Consider the following 22,140-nt stretch of genomic DNA (forward strand, 5'->3'; position numbering starts at 1 on the left):
CTCAGGATTCTAACCTTATTATGTTTAATCTACATATATGTACTCAAGGGAGGTCCTTTAATGCAATTCTTCGGTTTGTTAACTTTAATTATACAATATAATTACCTTTATACCGAATGATTCTAAGGAATCTAATCGGACTATGGTATATCCAACCAAGAGCCTTAGCATACCTCCAAAATGTTATAAAATTAAACTGCAACCAAAAGAATATCGAATTTTTATATTATCTTTTTAAGTCAATATCATTAGAGATACTACCAGTAACCGATTGGTTATTATTTAAACTCTATTGTGTTGTTACTTATTCTAAAATTTAGGAATTTCAGTTAATTGTACCTTAAAACATTGTCTTTTAGCTGAGGTAATTAGGGTACAAGCAGGTTCTTTTTTAATCAAAATTTTATAGAATTAAAAAAAATAGCGTAATATGACTTTTGATCAAGATACAATAACTTTTAGATTTCTTTTTGGATAACTGTATTATATGTACTACATAAGTGCTTAAACGGGTTTTTTAATGAGAGCGAACAACCTCACTCCTTTTTTGAAGATAAGCTCTTGAACGGTCAAACCTGACAAGGAATATCTGACAATTTCAGATTTAGAATTCTATAGTCCTATTATGTTTGCTATAATTTCAGTTTTAGAAGTAGCTTTTGGCATGTCGGCAGTAACTTTTCTTGAATGCAAGATTGCCTGTGGAGTCTCTTTACGGTTGTTTGCACTAAAATAACGCTAAATTTAGTCATTAACTCAGAAATGTATCTTATTGCCGATGAGCGCGAAATACTCTTTAAGTTTGCCGCGCACAATTTTAAAGACTGTTTCAATGTAAAATTTCCTATGGTTGCCAAACTGTACGCAACATAAAACCTAAACTTTTGGGCTCATTCTGACAGCTATTCCTACAAGTTACCTAAAAAATTAGGACTTTTTATAAAGTACAAACTTTATTGTAGACATTGTGTTCAAAATTTTCATGCAAGTATTTAATATACCAATTAAATATATCCAAAAATATATGGTGAAATATATCGTGTTGCATATGTCGAGAGAATTCTGTACACCACATTATCATGTTGCTCAAGACGTGATACGCTTTTTTGATAAGATTAGCAAAAATTTGTATGTATACTATAAACATGGTGTGAATATATTGTGTTGAATTTTATTTTTGGTAAACATTTTGGCAAGTCTAGCGGAAATGTATTTACGCACTTCCCTACCCCTCAGAGGGTAGCCAAAACTTACGAAATTGTTTTACATTGAATATTTATTTCGCTTTTTTATCACGGCTGAGTGTGTTAAGAGATTAAAATACAATCTGAAGATAACTGACTCATACTATATCTCTACACAATAATTGTTTAAGGAGAAGCAGTAAATATTCCAGAACACAGATTTATCAGATATTTTCTTAATTCAAGTGGTTATTCCTTGTTAAGCACCAGTAGCTTATTTGTTATTTGCCTTAAAGTCCTAAACAATTAATAGTTTCTGCATAAGATCGGCCTTTCTTTTTACTTTTCAAAAATTCTATCGGCAAGATTACTAATACCATGTTTTTAAAAGATGCCGAAAATCTAGGATAGGACACAAAACGTTGAAGTTCATGTTTTCCGTTTGAGTTCATAAAAATATGATTCCAGTAGGATCTTCAGTACTATATGGGATTAAGGTGTCTGCCATTCGAAATCCGTACTAAACTGTTTTTAGCTGATTATATTTTGACTTCTCGATGATATCGTGTAAGATCTCCGAACCGTTGAAGTAGTAATCTTTTAACGTGTGTTATTAATTTATTCTATACAGGGCACATCTTATAATCTATCGATGGTCGTCAGCTCGCCTCGAAATTTAGAGAAAATCGATTTTTTTTTAATAAAAACTTTGGCAATGATCGCAGCTATGACCGTTTGTAGTAACATTTTTGGAATCTGAATAAGTGAATTTTAACTTCAAGTCCACGCTAAGCGGTCGGTAAGTTAAAAATTGTTGATAAAATTGTTAACCTGCGATTGAATGATCGCGAAGGGAATACGCATAAGAAGGATGTTTGAGGCGATTTATTCTTAGTTAATTTTTGACATTTTCAGATACATACATATGTATATACAGTTTTATATAGGGTTTTCGGAGTTAAATAAGTAAATATGCATCTATGATGAAATCTAAAATCCTGTTATTGTTTAAACCCGAGTGATTCATTTGCAAACTTTTTATGTACCTTCATAAATATAAAACCAAGTAAATACTTTTAAAATACGCACATAAATAGATTGTAAATATTCTTCCGAGTTACTAACTAACTGCTTAAGCCAAAAACAACAAGTTCAAAGCGAGCAAATAAAATGTCAACTAGAAAAAACGTTAACTTCGGCTGCATTGACGCTATAATACCCTTCACAGATGCATTGCTTATTGCATAAAAGCGAATAAAAATATCTTTATCTTGATTTTGATCCTACCGTTTGTATCGCAGCTACATATGTGATGTATTAGTCCGATTCTTCATATATTGTAGCGTTGCCTTGGACAATAATCCATGCCGAGTTTCGTGAAGATAATTTGTCAAATAAAAAAGTTGTCCACACAAGGACTTAAGTTCGACCGCTCTGTGTGCCAGCTATATCCTATAGTGGTCCGATATCGGTTCTTCCAACAAATGAGTAGCTTTTTAAGGGAAGAAAAGGACGCATACAAATTTAAGGACGATATCTCAAAAACTGAGGGACTAGTCCGCCTAAGAGCATACGGTCAGACAGACTGCCACGTCTAAATTGACTCAGTTCATCATGCTGATCATTTATATATCTACTTTATGTTGCATGGTCTTTAACGTTTTATTCTATGTGTTACAAACTTGGTGGCAAACTTAATATTATATATCCTGTTCGAGGTATAAAAACGTTACTTCCACCAATGCAAAATATTTAGCCAAACTCCTGCGAATACTCGACGTAAAACAGCAGTTATTTACATCTTGAGAATATAGATACAAATATATACGAGTATACATATATATTTGTACTCATGTATAGGTATATGTATAGTAGATTATGTCAATAAGTGGGATGAACACTACGAATTCCGTTCGACTGCAGCAATTGCTTTGCTCCATTCAAAAATGTAATACGTTGACACTTAAGGTGACATAGTTTTCATATTTGCGAAAGATAATAAGATTAATTTGTATGATAATAATTATATATAAATGTGCATAAATAATGCTAGTAGGACTGTTTGTGGTTCAACACGTGGTATATAATTTTGAGTTTTTATGCCCATCGTAATTTTTCTCAATAAGTTTCCGAGCTTTACTTACTTTCCTTGATATTTTTCTCATAAATTGGAATTTAAAAAAGGTTTAACTAATATTTTTTGCTTATGAGTTTTAGTCAAAAATTGCGCAAACAGAGTTGGAAATTTGTGGATTCCATCCCGAAACAACTGCGCGGGCTTGACGGCCAAAAATGATACGGCCAATTTTTGAGACACTGATTTGATGGGAACCGTATTCCAGTGAGTGCGTTCTCCATTGACCGGATCAAATCGTAGTAAAAAGGGGGAAGGTCTAGGCTTGAAGGCGGGTGAGACAAAACTTCCCAGCCGCTGTTTTCCAAATAGTGTTTAATCGGGCTTTCAACATTAGGACGAGCGTTGTCATGATTGAAAATAATTGCATCGTCTCGTAGTCGCTAATTCCTGGCGTTACTGGGGACACACTTGACACGTTCGCTCAGTTAGAGCTTCCACCAAACTACGATGACTCGGCTGAGGTTTTCATTATATTAATGTAATGCAAAAAAGTGAAAAATTAAAGTAAGAAAAAAGTTCGACTTATTTGAGTTAAAAATAAGAAAAAAACGTTAACTTCGGTTACATCTTCACAAATAAAAAAAGGTTTCCATACAAGAACGCGATTTTGATCGGTCAATTCATATGGCCGCTATATGCTAGATACAAGATATTTCGCCAAATACAAGGACTTGCTTTAGTTCGTTAAGTTTGTATGACAGAATGAAGAACGAAGAGAATCGAATTGAATCGGAAAATAGATTTTTGAGCTGGGCATTGTAGTGTGGATGGATATATGTTCTAAAGGAATAAGAAATAATTGAAAGCTGAAAAACAATACCTTCACAACCTCTTTCACAAAGATCACCAGCCTAATCATAAGAAAAAGTGGAGGTAAAACTGACGATTTTATTGCGAATAATGGATATCACACTTCAAAATTCTGACGAAAAGCCATGTGCCACCTTATGCAGTTAACTGTAGCTATAAATTGCATTACAATGCAAGCATCTCTAACAGTAACTAACAAACTGCTTAGCAGAATTGCAACATTTCTCAAATAATTCGTATATATAAAATGAAACGAGCGATAACGGTGTTCTTAGTACTCTGCAGCTTCCTACTGGTGTGTTTAACATTTTAGTCTCTAATTTAAAGTTTGGAATTTTTGAAATATTGAGTTTACATTGCAGTTACTAACACCAAGGACATTGGCACAAAAAGTTTTGCCGGTTGACGACGAGTATGGCAAGGATACGGAGTCAACAGTATTTGTGAAACAAGATGTGGAAGGTAATTTTAAAAATCTATTTCTTACTATTACTCTGTTATGAATTAATGTCAACACCGTTCAAAATATATTTGAAGGCCTATCAACAAATAGCACTACCAATAACCTCGGCGACCTTGAGGAATTGTTACGCAAAGCTGTGGAAATCGAAACATCTGGGACAAACGATGTGGAAATAGAAGATCAAAGCTCAATTTCAACAGTACTGCAGTCTAAAGAATCTTTAAGCGAAGAGTTGTCACAAGCCAAAGGATCTTCTTCTTCCGAAAGTAAACTTCAAGGCGCTATTGATGTTGAAGTTTCTCGGTCGGATGATTCCGAAAGCGAATTGGAACTTGAAAGTGCAATTAGTGAAGATATTTCTCAGTCAAATGATTCTGAAGCCGAAGCTGACTTCAAAGGTAAAGCTGGAGGTGAAGCTGCATCAAAAATCCCTGCAACGAAAATAGAAGCTGAGATAGAAGGAAATTTGGAATATTCTCAGTCCGGCGCTAAAGTAAATGAAAATGAAATTATAACTATAACAGTGGCAGAGAAGGAATTAGAAGACTTAGTTACTACGGAGACCAAACCAGCGCTGACGACATTAGTGGATGGAGAAATCTCGACTACGATTCCGTCGGCTTCGAATGAACTAGAAGAAACGGAAATCAACACGACGCAGAACGAGAGCGATATAACGGAGGAACCGGTGGAAAATAATACGGCGACAGAAACTACTGAATTAGAGATCGCGAATGCGGATGCGGCAACTACTACACCAGTTGTTGCAACGGAATCGCCTTGTACCGAACCCGGTACGTATGCGGCAGAGAATAATTGTCGCGCTTTTATCAGCTGTGAGTCCACAGTCATCAATCAGCTGATTAAAGCACAAACGCCATGTCCCACCGGCCAGGCTTACAATCCAGCGCTGCTGCGTTGTTCGCGTGATCTCTCGCCATGCGCCGATTCGTTTCGCTGTGAACTGGAAGGTACTTTCGCCAATCCAGACGACAATTCTTCCTACTATTGGTGTGTAGCATCTCGGCTGACTGACGCGTATCACATTTATCACATTAAATGTGGTAATGGTCAAATCTATACACACGAATTGGGTAAATGTTTCGCAGATATGACAAATTTGCAGGACTTGCCGCTCAACTATGAACTCTATATGAGTAAATCACCCGACGAGGAGTACGTGCGTGAGGAAGTGAAGGTGTTAAAAGCCGAAGAGAAAGCCAAACTGAAAGAAGCGAAATTGCGTGAGAAAATACGGAAAAAATATGAAAAAGAGCTACTAAAGAAGGCGGCCAAAGAAGCAAAGGAACAGGCTAAACTGCTAGGCATTTCGCTGGAGGACGAGACACCGTTCAATTGCGTAGAGGAGGGAAACTTTGCAGCAGCGGCTGAAAGTTTTTTCGATTACTTCATTTGCTTCAACAAGAAGGACAAATTCAAGGCTGTTGGCATGAAATGCGCGGATGGTCAAAGTTTTTCAACAGCACAAAATATTTGTACGCCTTAGAATAGGAAGTTAATAAAATGTAAACGTATCGATGCATGTTTGTATGTAGTAAACAACATTTATAGCAAAAAGATTTATACATAAATTAATATTTGTAATCAAAAGCGTAATCTAAATTCCAAAAGGAAATGTCCGTTGTTAAAAAGCATTGCAAAGTTCTGCTATCTTCTCTTAAAACGCTCTTTGGATTGCGAATGTGTTGTGCTGAGCACCAAAGATAAATACGGAAAGAGAGAGCGTGTCATTCTTGCTGGACTAGCGCAATTAAAAAGCAATAACTTCAGTTTTATTTTTTCATTTCATTTTTAATTACCACCACTTGGAAAATTTGCAGGTGATTTAAAAATGTTGCCTGATAAAAGAATACCTATATGTGAGAGAATATGTTACAAAGGCCCAGAGCATATTAATATTGTGTATGAGTTTATCATGAAACCGCTTTATCAGTTAATGAGTTGTAATCACAAATTTTGATTTGGTTAACGTTCATCCATTTTATATAAAAGCTACTAGTAAGTTGCATGCGCCAGTTACTTACTTCTTAACGACTAAACGAGACGGATCTAAAATCCTTAGTTAAATTAAAGAATTTTCGATTAAATTAAAAATTACCACAAAATTATACATACTTAATAAATAATAATAAACGAAATATATTTACGAGATGTTATTACATATATTTGTAATAACTGCGGCGGCTGCCGCAGTTAGTGGGCAGATTCTTCAGAATCCATGCAGGCAATCCGGGTACTTCGCGTTCATCGATAATATGCCAACCTTTTATAGTTGCTCCTTGAATGATGCCGGTTCTTACACGATTCAATATTTGTCCTGCTCAGATGGATATGTTTTCAATCAAAACGCGGGTAATTGTGTATTAAGAGATCAAGCAAACACTGATGTTACGATAGTTTCCTCAACAAGCACTACTGAAGTGCCCTTAACAAGTACTATCGCTGCTTCAACAACTACAGGTAGAGAGAGAAATACAACTGCAGTACCAATAACTTCGGAGGTACCAATTGTCTCCAGCACACAAGATGTATCAGTATCTACTTCACCAAACACCACTGAAAGACCGGTCACTACCACCACCACTGAAGTACAAAGTACCACAATTGAAGAAACGCGCACTACTATAGAACCGACAATTACGGATATTCCTAACACTTCCGAAACTCCGAACATTACTGATGGTCCTACCAGTACGGAAGTTCCAGGAGAAACAACCATAGCAACAGAAACTACTGAAGAACCAAGCACTACTGACGGACCAATCGTTACTGAAGGTTCAACAGAAAGCACCACACTAGTAGTATCTGCTAGTACAACAGAACCTGAGGGAAGTGACACAACTGTAACACCAGAACCAACTGAAGCGCCAGATGTGCCAAGCACTACTGAAGAAACAACTGTTACTGAAGATAACACCACAACGGAAGGATCAGGTAGCACAGAAGGACCAGTGGAAAATGTGACAACTGTAGCTACACAATCTACTGAAGTTCCAAATGCACCAAACTCTACGGAAGAAACAACTGTCACAGAGGAACCTGAAAATAATACCACCACAGAAAGATCCGTTAGTACAGAAAGTACCGAGGAAACTGAAACAACTGTAGCTGCACATTCTACCGAAGTTCCAAATGCACCAAACACTACGGAAGAAACAACTGTCACTGAAGATAACAACACAACGGAAGGATCAGGTAGCACAGAAGGTACCGAGGAAACTGAAACAACTGTAGCTACACAATCTACCGAAGTTCCAAATGCACCAAACACTACGGAAGAAACAACTGTCACAGAAGAACCTGAAAATAATACCACAACAGAAGGATCCGTTACCACAGAAAGTACCGAGGAAACTGAAACAACTGTAGCTACACAATCTACCGAAGTTCCAAATGCACCAAATACTACGGAAGAAACAACTGTCACAGAAGAACCTGAAAATAATACCACAACAGAAGGATCCGTTACCACAGAAAGTACCGAGGAAACTGAAACAACTGTAGCTACACAATCTACCGAAGTTCCAAATGCACCAAACACTACGGAAGAAACAACTGTCACAGAAGAACCTGAAAATAATACCACAACAGAAGGATCCGTTACCACAGAAAGTACCGAGGAAACTGAAACAACTGTAGCTACACAATCTACCGAAGTTCCAAATGCACCAAATACTACGGAAGAAACAACTGTCACAGAAGAACCTGAAAATAATACCACAACAGAAGGATCCGTTACCACAGAAAGTACCGAGGAAACTGAAACAACTGTAGCTACACAATCTACCGAAGTTCCAAATGCACCAAATACTACGGAAGAAACAACTGTCACAGAAGAACCTGAAAATAATACCACAACAGAAGGATCCGTTACCACAGAAGGTACCGAGGAAACTGAAACAACTGTAGCTACAGAATCTACCGAAGTTCCAAATGCACCAAACACTACGGAAGAAACAACTGTCACAGAAGAACCTGAAAATAATACCACAACAGAAGGATCCGTTACCACAGAAAGTACCGAGGAAACTGAAACAACTGTAGCTACACAATCTACCGAAGTTCCAAATGCACCAAATACTACGGAAGAAACAACTGTCACAGAAGAACCTGAAAATAATACCACAACAGAAGGATCCGTTACCACAGAAAGTACCGAGGAAACTGAAACAACTGTAGCTACACAATCTACCGAAGTTCCAAATGCACCAAACACTACGGAAGAAACAACTGTCACAGAAGAACCTGAAAATAATACCACAACAGAAGGATCCGTTACCACAGAAGGTACCGAGGAAACTGAAACAACTGTAGCTACACAATCTACTGAAGTTCCAAATGCACCAAACACTACGGAAGAAACAACTGTCACAGAAGAACCTGAAAATAATACCACAACAGAAGGATCCGTTACCACAGAAGGTACCGAGGAAACTGAAACAACTGTAGCTACAGAATCTACCGAAGTTCCAAATGCACCAAACACTACGGAAGAAACAACTGTCACAGAAGAACCTGAAAATAATACCACAACAGAAGGATCCGTTACCACAGAAGGTACCGAGGAAACTGAAACAACTGTAGGTACAGAATCTACCGAAGTTCCAAATGCACCAAACACTACGGAAGAAACAACTGTCACAGAAGAACCTGAAAATAATACCACAACAGAAGGATCCGTTACCACAGAAGGTACCGAGGAAACTGAAACAACTGTAGGTACAGAATCTACCGAAGTTCCAAATGCACCAAACACTACGGAAGAAACAACTGTCACAGAAGAACCTGAAAATAATACCACAACAGAAGGATCCGTTACCACAGAAGGTACCGAGGGAACTGAAACAACTGTAGGTACAGAATCTACCGAAGTTCCAAATGCACCAAACACTACGGAAGAAACAACTGTCACAGAAGAACCTGAAAATAATACCACAACAGAAGGATCCGTTACCACAGAAGGTACCGAGGGAACTGAAATAACTGTAGCTACAGAATCTACCGAAGTTCCAAATGCACCAAACACTACGGAAGGAACAACTGTCACAGAAGAACCTGAAAATAATACCACAACAGAAGGATCCGTTACCACAGAAAGTACCGAGGAAACTGAAACAACTGTAGCTACACAATCTACCGAAGTTCCAAATGCACCAAACACTACGGAAGAAACAACTGTCACAGAAGAACCTGAAAATAATACCACAACAGAAGGATCCGTTGCCACAGAAGGTACCGAAGAAACTGAAACAACTGTAGCTACAGAATCTACCGAAGTTCCAAATGCACCAAACACTACGGAAGAAACAACTATCACAGAAGAACCTGAAAATAATACCACAACAGAAGAATCCGTTACCACAGAAGGTACCGAGGAAAATGAAACAACTGTAGCTACAGAATCTACCGAATTTCCAAATGCACCAAACACTACGGAAGAAACAACTATCACAGAAGAACCTGAAAATAATACCACAACAGAAGGATCCGTTACCACAGAAGGTACCGAGGAAACTGAAACAACTGTAGCTACAGAATCTACCGAAGTTCCAAATGCACCAAACACTACGGAAGAAACAACTATCACAGAAGAACCTGAAAATAATACCACAACAGAAGGATCCGTTACCACAGAAGGTACCGAGGAAACTGAAACAACTGTAGCTACAGAATCTACTGAAGTTCCAAATGAACCAAGCACTACGGAAGAAACAACTGAAACAGAGGGACCTGAAAATAATACCACACCTGAAGTCTCAGTTAGTACAGAAGGACCTGAGGAAAATGAGACTACTGTAGATACAACTGAAACAGAGGGACCTGAAAATAGTACCACATCGGAAGTATCAATTAGTACAGAAGGACCTGAGGAAAATGAGACCACTGTAGATACGGAATCTACTGAAGTCCCAAATGAACCAAGCACTACCGAAGAAACAACTGAAACAGAGGGACCTGAAAATAATACCACACCGGAAGTCTCAGTTAGTACAGAAGGACCTGAGGAAAATGAGACTACTGTAGCTACAGAATCTACTGAATTTCCAAATGAACCAAGCACTACGGAAGAAACAACTGAAATAGAGGGACCTGAAAATAATACCACACCTGAAGTCTCAGTTAGTACAGAAGAACCTGAGGAAAATGAGACTACTGTAGATACAACTGAAACAGAGGGACCTGAAAATAGTACCACATCGGAAGTATCAATTAGTACAGAAGGACCTGAGGAAAATGAGACTACTGTAGATACGGAATCTACTGAAGTCCCAAATGAACCAAGCACTACCGAAGAAACAACTGTCACAGAAGAACCTGAAAATAATACCACACCGGAATTCTCAGTTAGTACAGAAGGACCCGAAGAAAATGAGACTACTGTAGATACAGAATCTACTGAAGTTCCAAATGCTCCAACCACTGCTGAAGGAACAACCGTCACTGAGGAACCTGAAAATAATACCACACCGGAAGTATCAGTTAGCACGGAAGAACCCTTGGAAAATGAGTCAACTGGAGCTCCACAATCTACTGTAGTACCAGACGCACCAAGTAGTACTGAAGAAACAACTGTCACTGAAGATAACAACACAACGGAAGGATCAGGTAGCACAGAAGGTACCGAGGAAACTGAAACAACTGTAGCTACACAATCTACCGAAGTTTCAAATGCACCAAACACTACGGAAGAAACAACTGTCACAGAAGAACCTGAAAATAATACCACACCAGAAGTCTCAGTTAGTACAGAAGGTCCCGAGGAAAATGAGACTACTGAAGCTACGGAATCTACCGAAGTTCCATATGAACCAAGCACTACTGAGGAAACAACTGAAACAGAGGTACCTGAAAATAATACCACACCGGAAGTCTCAGTTAGTACAGAAGGACCCGAGGAAAATGAGACTACTGAAGCTACGGAATCTACCGAAGTTCCATATGAACCAAGCACTACTGAGGAAACAACTGAAACAGAGGTACCTGAAAATAATACCACACCGGAAGTCTCAGTTAGTACGGAAGGACCCGAGAAAAACGAGAATGTAGCTACAGAATCTACTGAAGTTCCAAATGCACCGAGCACTACAGAAGAAACAACTGCAACAGAGGGACCTGAAAATAATACCACAACAGAAGGATCCGTTAGCACAGAAGGACCCGAAGAAAATGAGACTACTGTAGCTACAGAATCTACTGAAGTTCCAAATGCACCAAGCACTACAGAAGAAACAACTGAAACAGATGGACCTGAAAATAATACCACATCAGAGGTATCAGTTAGTACAGAAGGATCTGAGGAAACTGAAACAACTGTAACTACAGCATCTACGGAAATACCAGATACACCAAGCACTACTGATGAAAGAACTGTCACTGAAGAACCTGAAAACAATACCACACCGGAAGTATCAGTTAACACAGAAGGACCCGAGGAAAATGAGACTACTGTAGCTACAGTATCTACGGAAATACCAGATACACCAAGCACTACTGATGAAAGAACTGTTACTGAAGACCCTGAAAACAATACCACACCGGAAGTATCAGTCAGCACACAAGGACCCGAGAAAAATGAGACAACTATAGCTACAGCATCTGCGGATGTACCAAGAACTACTGAAGAAACAACGGTCACCGAAGAGTCAGAAAATAATACGACAACAGAAGTATCAGTTAGCACAGAAAGCGCACGTACAACAAAACGTCCTGCAAATAGCGATAAACCGAGCTTACCTGGCGTTCCAGCTACCACATCAGCGCCAGTTACAACCAACTCACCAAGTACCACAGTCGACAAAACGACGAAAGATAGAAGCACGGTTACCACGAAAACGCCCACCACACCTAGAACACCAGAACAATTCAAATGCCCTTATGAAGGCTTCTTTGAAAGTGAGGGCGGTTGCACTAAGTTTGCCTATTGTGCCAAACATTTCGGTAAAATGAAGCAGTATGATATGAAATGTCCCCACGAACAAAAATTCAATAGGAACACACTCTTTTGTGATTCAGAAATCGATTGTGAAGACAGTAGTGAAAACAGCGGTGAAGTAGCTTCAATTGAACACCATAAACCGTTCACCTGCTTGGCGGAGGGTACCTTCGCCCATAGGAATGATTGTACCAAATACTACACATGCAGGTGGAGTAAGAACTATCGCAATTTCATTCAATTACCCATCGCTTGTCCGAGCGGTAAGGTGTTCCGCCTAGAGACTGGCTCATGCGGTCGTGAGCGCCGATTTACTTGTTTCTTACGGCGGAAAGGTTCCAAATACTACGATCATAAATCGTCTGAATGAATCTAGTGAAAGTGCTCTCACTTCGTGCACTCGTATTTATGTATGAGTCACGCTTATGCTATAATTAGTTAAATAAAGAAAACTTTTATTAATTTAAGGTTTTTTTTTCTCAAATATAAGACTAAACGAATTATTTCCAACTAATTTATTACTAACATATTGACTTTTATTTTGAAAAGTGATAGATAGCACAATGCGGATCGAACTCAAGTGTTGAATATTTTATCAGAACGGCGAGCGATGAGTCATTGCCCCATACAAAAGTTTCAAGTACAGAAGTAATCTTGAAAGTAGTTGATATTACAGTTTTATCACGCAATTTCCCGAACACTTGTGATTGGTTATTCCCGCATGAAAGTGAATTGCTAAATTCACACATGCTGGATCACAATAAAGCTCTATCATTTAAAGCGCATTTTTTGTTTAGGACGAGATATTTTTTTTTATTGCCGCTTTCATTATGATTGCTCTAATTATAGTAGCGTACGCAAATTTGCACGCTTCAGTTAACAACTCAAATATTTACGTTTGTGTTTGAATGAGAAAATGACAAATATAAAAACTACTGGTTGCGCTAAAAAAATTGATAATGAAGAAGAGAGAAAGTCTACTACTATCTCCTTGATATTTGTTTGTCTTATAAGTCCGCTAAAATGAAAAATAAATAATCTAAACATATTTCTTATCTCTTAGTATTTTCGTTCACTCCTGCGTTAGTAATCGTTAAATTTTAAAAAAAATTTTATATTTCGGAGTTTTGGTTTTTTTCTTCACTGCATTTATATTTGTTATTATACGGATATATGGTCACTTAAAGAGCAAAACAACTTATCATCAAAAAATTCGAAATTGATTCAATCAATCATACTCGCATTATACAAGTATGTATATATACACAATTATAAGCTTATACTATCAGATATAAAACCAAGTTATAAATTTTATCGTTTTTTCCTTCTTCTATGAGTTATGTAAAGTGATGTTACGTTATTTTGCATTATAGTTAACGATATGTACATAGGTATACAAACAGACGTATATGGCTAAATGAAACTCGTCACGCTGATCATTAAATATATACAATATATATGTATATGACATATTTTAATTTAAAGATTATTTGATATTACGAAAAAAATAATTCTTTTTAGGCGAATATTCGTTATAGAGAGAGTACTTACGAGAACTCAAAAGCTTCAGGAGAATTCAAAATTAAAAAAGGTACAAAGAACTTATTTTAAAAGTACTCATTAATTACTGAATGAGTCTAAGCACTCATTACGAACTGTCGTATATTTATATAGAACACTATATTGAGAAGCTCTATTCTGTAGTGCTCTACTAGTATTGTCTTTCAAAACCAAACCAAGAAAAAACGTTAACTTCGGTTGCACCGATGCTATACTACTCTCTTTACAAATACAAAATATTCCTTACAGGAACTTGATTTTGATTGGTTGTTTTGTATGGCAGCTATGTGTTATAGTGACGCGATCTGAAAAATTATATACACACAAAATACATGTTAAATTTTGTGAAGATATCTCGTCAAATGAAAAATATTTCCATACAATCACTTGATTTCGTTCGTTCAGTTTGTATGGCAGTTATATGCCGATATCGGCGGTTCCGATAAACGGACGTGTTCACAATTTCAGATCAATATTTTAAAAACTGAGAACTGATTTACGTGTATTCAAACGGACAAGGCTAAATCGCCTCAGCTTATCATGCTGATCATTTATATATACAGTATATTTTATAAGGTTTCCGACTTTACTACTGGGTGTTACAAACTTAATATATCCTGTTCAGGGGTCACCAAGTCAGAAAGGGTACATTAAGAGACCAAAGTAAATTCTTATGTTGAGTAGTATTTGTAAGAGAGAAAAGAGCTGCTATGAGAAAACAAAGAATTTAAATTTGTGGAAAAAGAACATTTTTCACACCCTTACAAAATACTTGAAAAGGTTGTGTTATGGTTAAAATTGAGCATTCGCTTAGAGAACTTATGTTTTTTCATTTTATATAAATATTGTTTCATACTTTCAACGGAATATCTAAATATACGAAGCTTGAGAAAAATCAATATCACCTATTTTTTATGTCCAAGTTTAGGTATAAATTCACAAGCCTTAGTGAATATAAAACCATTATAAAGATGGCGCGGAGTCACAGTTAGACTACTATGCACAATCCTTTGTGAAACCAATTAAAAGCTCTTGTACTTGAATATCAGCTATCGACAAAGCTCCTTGAACCTATCACAAATCTGCATAAGATCCGTTATTTCAAATGTACAAGAATGTATGTCTAAAATTTTGAGATTTGAGGTGTTTCAACCTTGATCTGGCAAAAGCAGGTCTTTTGTGAAGAAAGTGTTGAAATGATTCTATCTCGTCTTTTTCCAAGCAGCAGATGCAGCCGACAACCGATAAAATGTTACCGCATGAGTCCCGATCCGACAGTGTACAGTTAGAGCTCTTACACCTGCTCTACTATAGGAGAGGATAATCACCTCACAGGAAAGAGGTTGCAGTGGTCAGAGTGCCTAATACTGGAGTAGATATATAGTTCCCGACAGTGGGCTCCTCCACCAACCCTCCGTCCAAGCCCCAACCCGTATGTAAAGTTAACCGCTCCTCTTCTCCAGCGAGTTCTTCTCTTCTATATCTAGGCTCGGAGATCGGGTAATCCAAGTAGTTTGGAATGAAATCAATACGTGCTAGGATTCCAGAGCATGCTCGCAGTCAAGTTTACGGTGATTAGTAAAATTATATTTATATATGATTTCAACACGTCGTCATGATTTAGAGTACATGTGTCTGATATAGTTTCCTGCATTTCAGAGAAATTCTAACATGAAACTATGTAGAGGAAATAAATATCCAAATTAATAATTTTTATAAAATTCACTGATTTTTGTTTTTGTATTACGATAGGTGCTTTCAACAGAGGTACCCAAAGATAATACAAGGTGCGTTCCAAAGTAAACAGGACTTAAAAAAAACAAAGACAGAACAAATGGCTTTATCGGTAAAATCAATTAATTTTATTCAAAATAGTCTCCTTCAGCTTTAATACAGGCTTTTGCACGGTCCAAAAGCATGTCGAACGAGTGTTGTTGTTTTCGTCCGTTGCCCGGTATGACCGTCAGTATGTCGCTGCAAGCCTTTTGAATGGCCTCCTTTCATCGGCAAATGCATTTTTCTGAAAAGACAGAAGTCGCACGGTGCCATATCAGGTGAATACGGGGAGTAGTTGATTGTTAAAATGTGATTTTTGGTCAAATAATCGGCCACAAGCGTCGATCGATGTGACGGCGGATTATCGTGCAACAAACGCCAACTTCCATCTTCGCGATATTCGGGCCGAACACGTCGAATACGGTGCACCAAGCGCTTCAAAACTCCAAGGTAGAATACCGCATTAAAGTTTTAGCCGGGTGGAACAAATTCTTTGTGGACACTACCCTTGGAATCATAAAAACAAATCCGATTTTTTGGGTTTCGGGTCGTCCGGCGCTTTCTATTCAGCACTCTGGCGTTTCGTTTCGGGATCATATTGAAAACACTACGCTTCGTCACCAGTCACAATCTTGTAAAGGAAGTTCGGGTCTATTTTTGCCTCTTTAATGACGTCCTTCGAATGTTGAATTCTGAGCAATTTTTGGTCGTCAGTCAATTTGTGCGGAACAAACCGTGCACACACCTTTTGTAAGTTGATCGGCTGATTTTTTATGAATTCACGCACAGTTTCGATGGAAATTTCGGTGATCACAGATTTTGGTTGTCCCACATGTTCATCGTCATTTATGTCCCCACTACCACTTTGAAAACGTTGTACCACTCGTGCACTCTGCTACGGGATAGGCAATCATCGCCATAAACTTGTTTCATCAATTGAAACGTTTCGGTAAAAGTTTTACCAATTTTAAAACTAAATTTAGTGTTGGCTCTTTGTTCGAAGCTCATTTTCGCACCGATGACAAAAACATACTGACACTTAAAACGCAATAACTTCACTTCCAATAGATGAAATGTCATGAAATTTTTACTAGAAGTCAATAAAAGATTGCAGATTCTAACGCACTAGTCGACATATAGATGGCGTCACTAGAGTTTACTTTGTTACTTTTTTACTGTTTACTTTGGAACGCACCTTGTATTATAAGTCAAGGAGATAAAACTGCTTATTATTTATCTACTTGTATTTATGGAATTGTCGTTTTTTATCAGTTAATTAAAAAATATTTGGAAGAAGTATTATTTCAACCGATTAATTAAATTTCCTATAAAAGAATACATCAAAGGTGCTCTACAGTTATTTGTAGTTTAAAGAAGTGAACGAAAACAACAAGCTGTGAAAGAACTTACTTAAGCGTAATGAAATTATTTCTTCTTGGATTATGTTTGGCAATAGCCGTGGTCGATGCTGGAATTTTGGTGAATCCTTGTAAGCGTGTAGGATTATTCGCACTCGTCGATAACTCTCAATTATTTTATGCATGTGATCTTAATGAGGACGACACATTCAATATCAAATATTTAAATTGTGAAAGTGGGTACATTTTTAATCGTTACGATGGATTCTGTGTGCCAAAAGTCGCGTATTTTAGTGACTCCGAAGACAGTTCTGATGGCGATGAAGATGTACAAAATCCTACAATACCCACAACTTCTACGACAAGCGGTGACCTCATCAGACCAACTATACCCAATAGAGCTCCGACTGGTAGTATTGACAATCAGACACCCGCAGAAGATGAGTCTGAAACTACTGATGCATCGGCAACAACGGATGACCCTGCAACTACTGAAGATCCGGAAACAACTGATGCCTCTGTAACTACTGAAGAGCCGGCAACAACTGATACTCCTGTAACTACTGAACAGCCGGAAACAACAGATGCTCCTGTAACTATCGAAAGGCCATCAACAACTGATGCCCCCGTAACTACTGAAGAGCCGGAAACAACAGATGTCGCGATAACTACTGAAGAGCCAGGAACAACTGATGCCACTGTAACTACTGCAGAGCCGGCAACAACTGATGTCTCTGCAACTACTGAAGAGCCGGAAACAACAGATGCCCCTGTAACTACTGAAGAGCCGGAAACAACCGATGATGTAACAACTAGTACCACCATAACCACTGATGCACCTACAAGCACTGAGAATCCAGATACAACCACCCAAGAACCGGAATCTACTACACTACCGGCATTCGATTGCCCCGATGTTGGCTTCTATCCACAGTTTGGCTCTTGTGAGAAATTCGCTTTTTGCGCCGAAGTTAATGGCGAAATTGTGTATTATTTACAAAGTTGTCCCGAAGGTCAACAGTTTAACTATTGCTCGAACTTTTGTGATAGCAATTTTGATTGCAACGCAGACTGCCCCTCAACTATGAAGTTGCCCGAAGAAAATCGCTCTTCGATATTCAACCTTTTTCATTTTCTTAAATTGTTTTAAATGACTATTATATTACATCGGGTTTGGACCCTAAGAAAAGAATGTTTTGCTTTTCATGAAACTAATCACGTGTAATAAAAGCATTTAAATAAATTTAATTTTTTATGTACATATCTACAGTAGCATAGCTTGTTTTCAAATGCGAAATTAATTATAATACTCGACTAATACGAGCACGAAAAGAACAAGAGTTTATTTTTTCTTATTGAGGTCTTCTCATGAATAAACCTTATCTTTGGTCGAGACGGCTCTTGCTAAGTGAATTTTTGTTTTTGTAGATAAAACTTTTATCTGTTGATATGCAAGCTTATTGCTTTGCCGACGTGATAAATCACTTTATATTCCCGGTCTGCAAGTTCAGAAATAAAAAATAAACTAATTTGTCGGTGTACACTTGGATCTAATCTCTTTCTAATTCATAAAATCATTCATTCATATCAATAGGCCATAATTAAAACTTACGTTTGACATAAATTGGTTGAAATTCAATAATAAACTAGTATAAATTATTATAAATTATAATCTATAGTAGCGAATAAGTTTTTAATTGCAATAGGTATTCGTAGGAAATATTGATATACAAGTAGATGTTTTCAAAATTATAATTATATTTCGAAGTCAACAAATATAAACAATTAATTAATTAATTTTGAGACTAATATATAATAGGCCTGATTCATATATATATATATTAATCTCTATATTTTATGTATTGGTTAGATAAAAGTAAGCATGACGAGTACGGAGCTGCTACTACTGGGGGTGATGACCACATCTCATCAGAGCACCTCAAAACTTTGAGTGTATATTTTGTTTTTGATCTTTTAAAACTCTTAAACTGAAATAAGATATATGTATAGAGTTAAAGCAATTGCAGAGAATTGTAGTAGACGCGTTAATTACTTCGCTCCACGGGAATCTTTAGTAAAATCCGTTGGATTTATTGGACAACTGAAGAGAAGTCGGGTTATCGTTGTCATGTTCATGCAGCTATTGTCACTTTTTCACATCAATTTCAATTGACACCTCTAAAAACCAGAAATTCCTTAAAATAAACGACTTCTTGGATTATATTCTTGGATTACCATAAATCTTTATTTACATAAGAATAAATTTAACTATAAGAATCAGAAAATATTCAGTATATGACTAAAAGTCAAAAGTAATGAAAAGAAAAAAATTCAAATTAAAAAGGTAGTAGTTTTCATCGTTTGACTAGGCTAGTGAAATTCGGGACACCTTTGTTTGTATCAAAGAATTTTCAAATTTGAACAGCTGTAATTCCAGTTACGTAGTTCTAACTATCGCGGAGATGACCGACTTATGAACCACTTTCAATGGCGAAACTTTTTAATTTGATTACTTTGAAAGTTTTTCTGCTCCGTAAACTATTTACCGTATTGGATATGACTCATTTGGAATACATCCTGCAATCTCAGCCAACTTTCTTTTATTTATTATCGAAACAAATATAAATCAAGTATACAGACGTAAAATTCTAAAAGTTTACATATCTCTCAAAAAAAAAAAATTTTAAATAGCATTTTGATCATTTTTACATTTTACATTTTATGGTTCTAAAACTTGCTGTTTAAAATTTTTGGTTGCCTTCAAACAGAACAGAAGCTATTTAAATTAATTGTAACATAACATTTAGTTCTCTTAGTAAGTTTACTTTGTCTATATTTACACAACAAAAGTTAACCAGTTAAAGTAGTTGTTATCTTTAGCGACTGTAGATATACTTGTAGTCATAACTAAAATTACCAATGGAAATTAGGCAAATCGAATGCCACTTTTCAGCTCACTATGTTTGTGCTCTGTTCTCTAGTGAACAGCGAACGCAACAACAAAGTTAAACAGAGGAATTTGATAAGAGAGTGTATGCAGTTATTTCATTAACGTGGTATACTCACCAGGTAGTATAACGCCATATGATTATGCTATTCTATTTCATTTGTACTAGTTTCTTGTTCGATTCGCTACTCCTTCAGGTTTGACGAATCGATAGCAGCTATTATTTCTAATACTTATACTTCTATAATATAACATAATTTGAACGGTTGATCGCTGTGCGATATCAGTACTTTCTCGCCTTGAAAAAGAAAGGTAGAGTAAAAGTGCACGACATACTTAAAGATTTCAGCTACTATGTATTTAATATGAAAAATATCTGTAAAGTGTTTTGGGCTAAATTAACATTCGTACCTGGGTGAAGTTGTAAACAAATTGAACCCAAAATATTTGAGGCTGTAGTCAACATACTTAATGTCTAGCTATATTGCTGTGTATTCAATATATTCGTTTAAATTAGTCCGGATTAATGGAAATACTAAATTTATCATCTAGGAGAGAGGAAAGATACTAAAATGTTGCACCATTTATCTATATTTTGGTCATATTGACCCAAGGGAATTCTTCTAACTCAACAAGGACGTATTACTTAAGTTTATATCCACTTGTGAATTTCAAAAAATCTGCTTTGTATTTTTAAGTTAATGATCGAAGGAATACGATGATCGAAGGCCGTTAAATCAACTCCAATTTGTAACGGCGATCTTATATTCGAAATTATATTTAAACTATGTAATTCGGGCTTATCTTAGCTGACCATTCGTCCCAGTTAGGCCGGGGCAGCCCGGATTCCGAGTTAAGCACAGTGCCGGGCTTAGAAATTAAAAAAAAAAATAATGAATTGAATAAAATTGTGTTGCTCTCTCACCTATTATATTTCGCGATTTTCATATTTCATATTATTTATAATATAAAAAAAAAGATGACTAAAAAAAAACTGTCCCGTATTTTGCCGAGACAAATATGGTTACCTAAGACTAAAGCATAAGTATATATTTTTCCGAGTTCTATTTGACTCTAATTGATGTACAATATTATTTAGAGCAATCATAGCAAGAATAAGTCAAGTAATAATAAAAAACTGTATTAAAAACTTTACCTCTTCGAAATAATTTCACATGTTCAGTGAGTATTTTTGATGTTTTAACACTCGTGAAAATAGTAGTGGAAACGCTTAGATTCTGTTCGATCTTTTTATCTAATTTACATCACTTATTATCTTATATCATAACTATAGGGGACATAAGCTTTAAACAGTTCCGAACTTGCATAATTTTTTATATCTTTGCCAGTACTAATATTTTATTAACCTCAAGCTAGACACAGCAAGAGTTACAATATAGCTTATTGTTGTTGTAACTAACTTAATTAATAAAAAATCACAGCGAATAACAGCCTTATCTAGTTGTAAGTAAATATAAATATTAATACATACTTTGTTTCTTGTTTGAGCAATCAAGTTATATTTGTAATATAAACATTTCGAAGTAGTCATAACCATAAAATCGTTTTACTATCAGTAAATTTTCTATCTATTCTAGAAATTATGAGGAAAACACAATAACGTCTGGTAGATTTTTACACAATAATTATTAGTTACTTGTTTATTTGGCTTTTATTTCCGTATTTGTATGCCTCTGACGATCTCTCTGAAGAATAAATTCATTCGAAGAATTTTAATAGAATCGTTATGACTATCTCCGAAGCATGTAAGTTGATTTGATGATTTCCACATGGTGGAAGTGGAGTCCTCTTCGCAGTTTATTTTCATTATAAGATCCATCGATCGTTTGAAACTTCTAAAAACGTCCAGCGCCGCCCCATTTATATAAAAGTCATCGTCATCTAAGATGAGCGATTATGACATATTAGTCATATTATTTTCATGGAGAAA

The 22,140-nt window shown here is 36.5% G+C and overlaps 4 protein-coding genes across 5 annotated transcripts in view; all 4 read left to right on the forward strand.

Moving 5' to 3' along the window:
- Nucleotides 1-22,140, forward strand: part of LOC106616094 (mucin-2) — a 118,449-nt gene that overhangs the window by 48,744 nt on the left and 47,565 nt on the right. The window lies entirely within an intron of this gene.
- Mur18B (Mucin related 18B) lies at nucleotides 4,283-6,761 on the forward strand. The gene is made up of 3 exons (XM_014232535.3): nucleotides 4,283-4,426; nucleotides 4,494-4,593; nucleotides 4,669-6,761. The coding sequence occupies exons 1-3, from the start codon at nucleotides 4,379-4,381 to the stop codon at nucleotides 6,099-6,101; spliced, it is 1,581 nt and encodes a 526-aa protein (XP_014088010.2). The 5' UTR covers nucleotides 4,283-4,378; the 3' UTR covers nucleotides 6,102-6,761.
- LOC106616070 (mucin-22) lies at nucleotides 6,766-13,073 on the forward strand. 2 transcript variants are annotated; one of them, XM_070110666.1, is made up of 3 exons: nucleotides 6,766-9,805; nucleotides 10,076-10,390; nucleotides 10,481-13,073. In XM_070110666.1, the coding sequence occupies exons 1-3, from the start codon at nucleotides 6,766-6,768 to the stop codon at nucleotides 12,916-12,918; spliced, it is 5,793 nt and encodes a 1,930-aa protein (XP_069966767.1). In that variant the 3' UTR covers nucleotides 12,919-13,073. The 2 variants fall into 2 exon arrangements, with proteins under 2 accessions (XP_069966767.1, XP_069966766.1); XM_070110665.1 differs by having other exon boundaries at nucleotides 10,076-13,073.
- On the forward strand, nucleotides 17,234-18,514 carry Muc18B (Mucin 18B). The gene has a single exon (XM_014232546.3). It carries the CDS (start codon nucleotides 17,304-17,306, stop codon nucleotides 18,390-18,392), a length of 1,089 nt encoding a protein of 362 aa, XP_014088021.2. The 5' UTR covers nucleotides 17,234-17,303; the 3' UTR covers nucleotides 18,393-18,514.

Source organism: Bactrocera oleae, chromosome 5, assembly GCF_042242935.1.
Source record: "Bactrocera oleae isolate idBacOlea1 chromosome 5, idBacOlea1, whole genome shotgun sequence".
In the NCBI taxonomy this organism is placed as follows: domain Eukaryota; kingdom Metazoa; phylum Arthropoda; class Insecta; order Diptera; family Tephritidae; genus Bactrocera; species Bactrocera oleae.

Bases quoted from the DNA above. Each gene is read 5' to 3' on its own strand.
- Mur18B (XM_014232535.3), top strand. From the start codon at position 4,379: ATGAAACGAGCGATAACGGTGTTCTTAGTACTCTGCAGCTTCCTACTG. The intron at 4,427-4,493 runs GTGTGTTTAACA...TTTACATTGCAG, and splicing joins TACTCTGCAGCTTCCTACTG to TTACTAACACCAAGGACATT. The intron at 4,594-4,668 runs GTAATTTTAAAA...ATATATTTGAAG, and splicing joins TGTGAAACAAGATGTGGAAG to GCCTATCAACAAATAGCACT.
- LOC106616070 (XM_070110665.1), top strand. From the start codon at position 6,766: ATGTTATTACATATATTTGTAATAACTGCGGCGGCTGCCGCAGTTAGT. The intron at 9,806-10,075 runs CTGAAAATAATA...TCACAGAAGAAC, and splicing joins AACAACTGTCACAGAAGAAC to CTGAAAATAATACCACAACA.
- Muc18B (XM_014232546.3), top strand. From the start codon at position 17,304: ATGAAATTATTTCTTCTTGGATTATGTTTGGCAATAGCCGTGGTCGAT.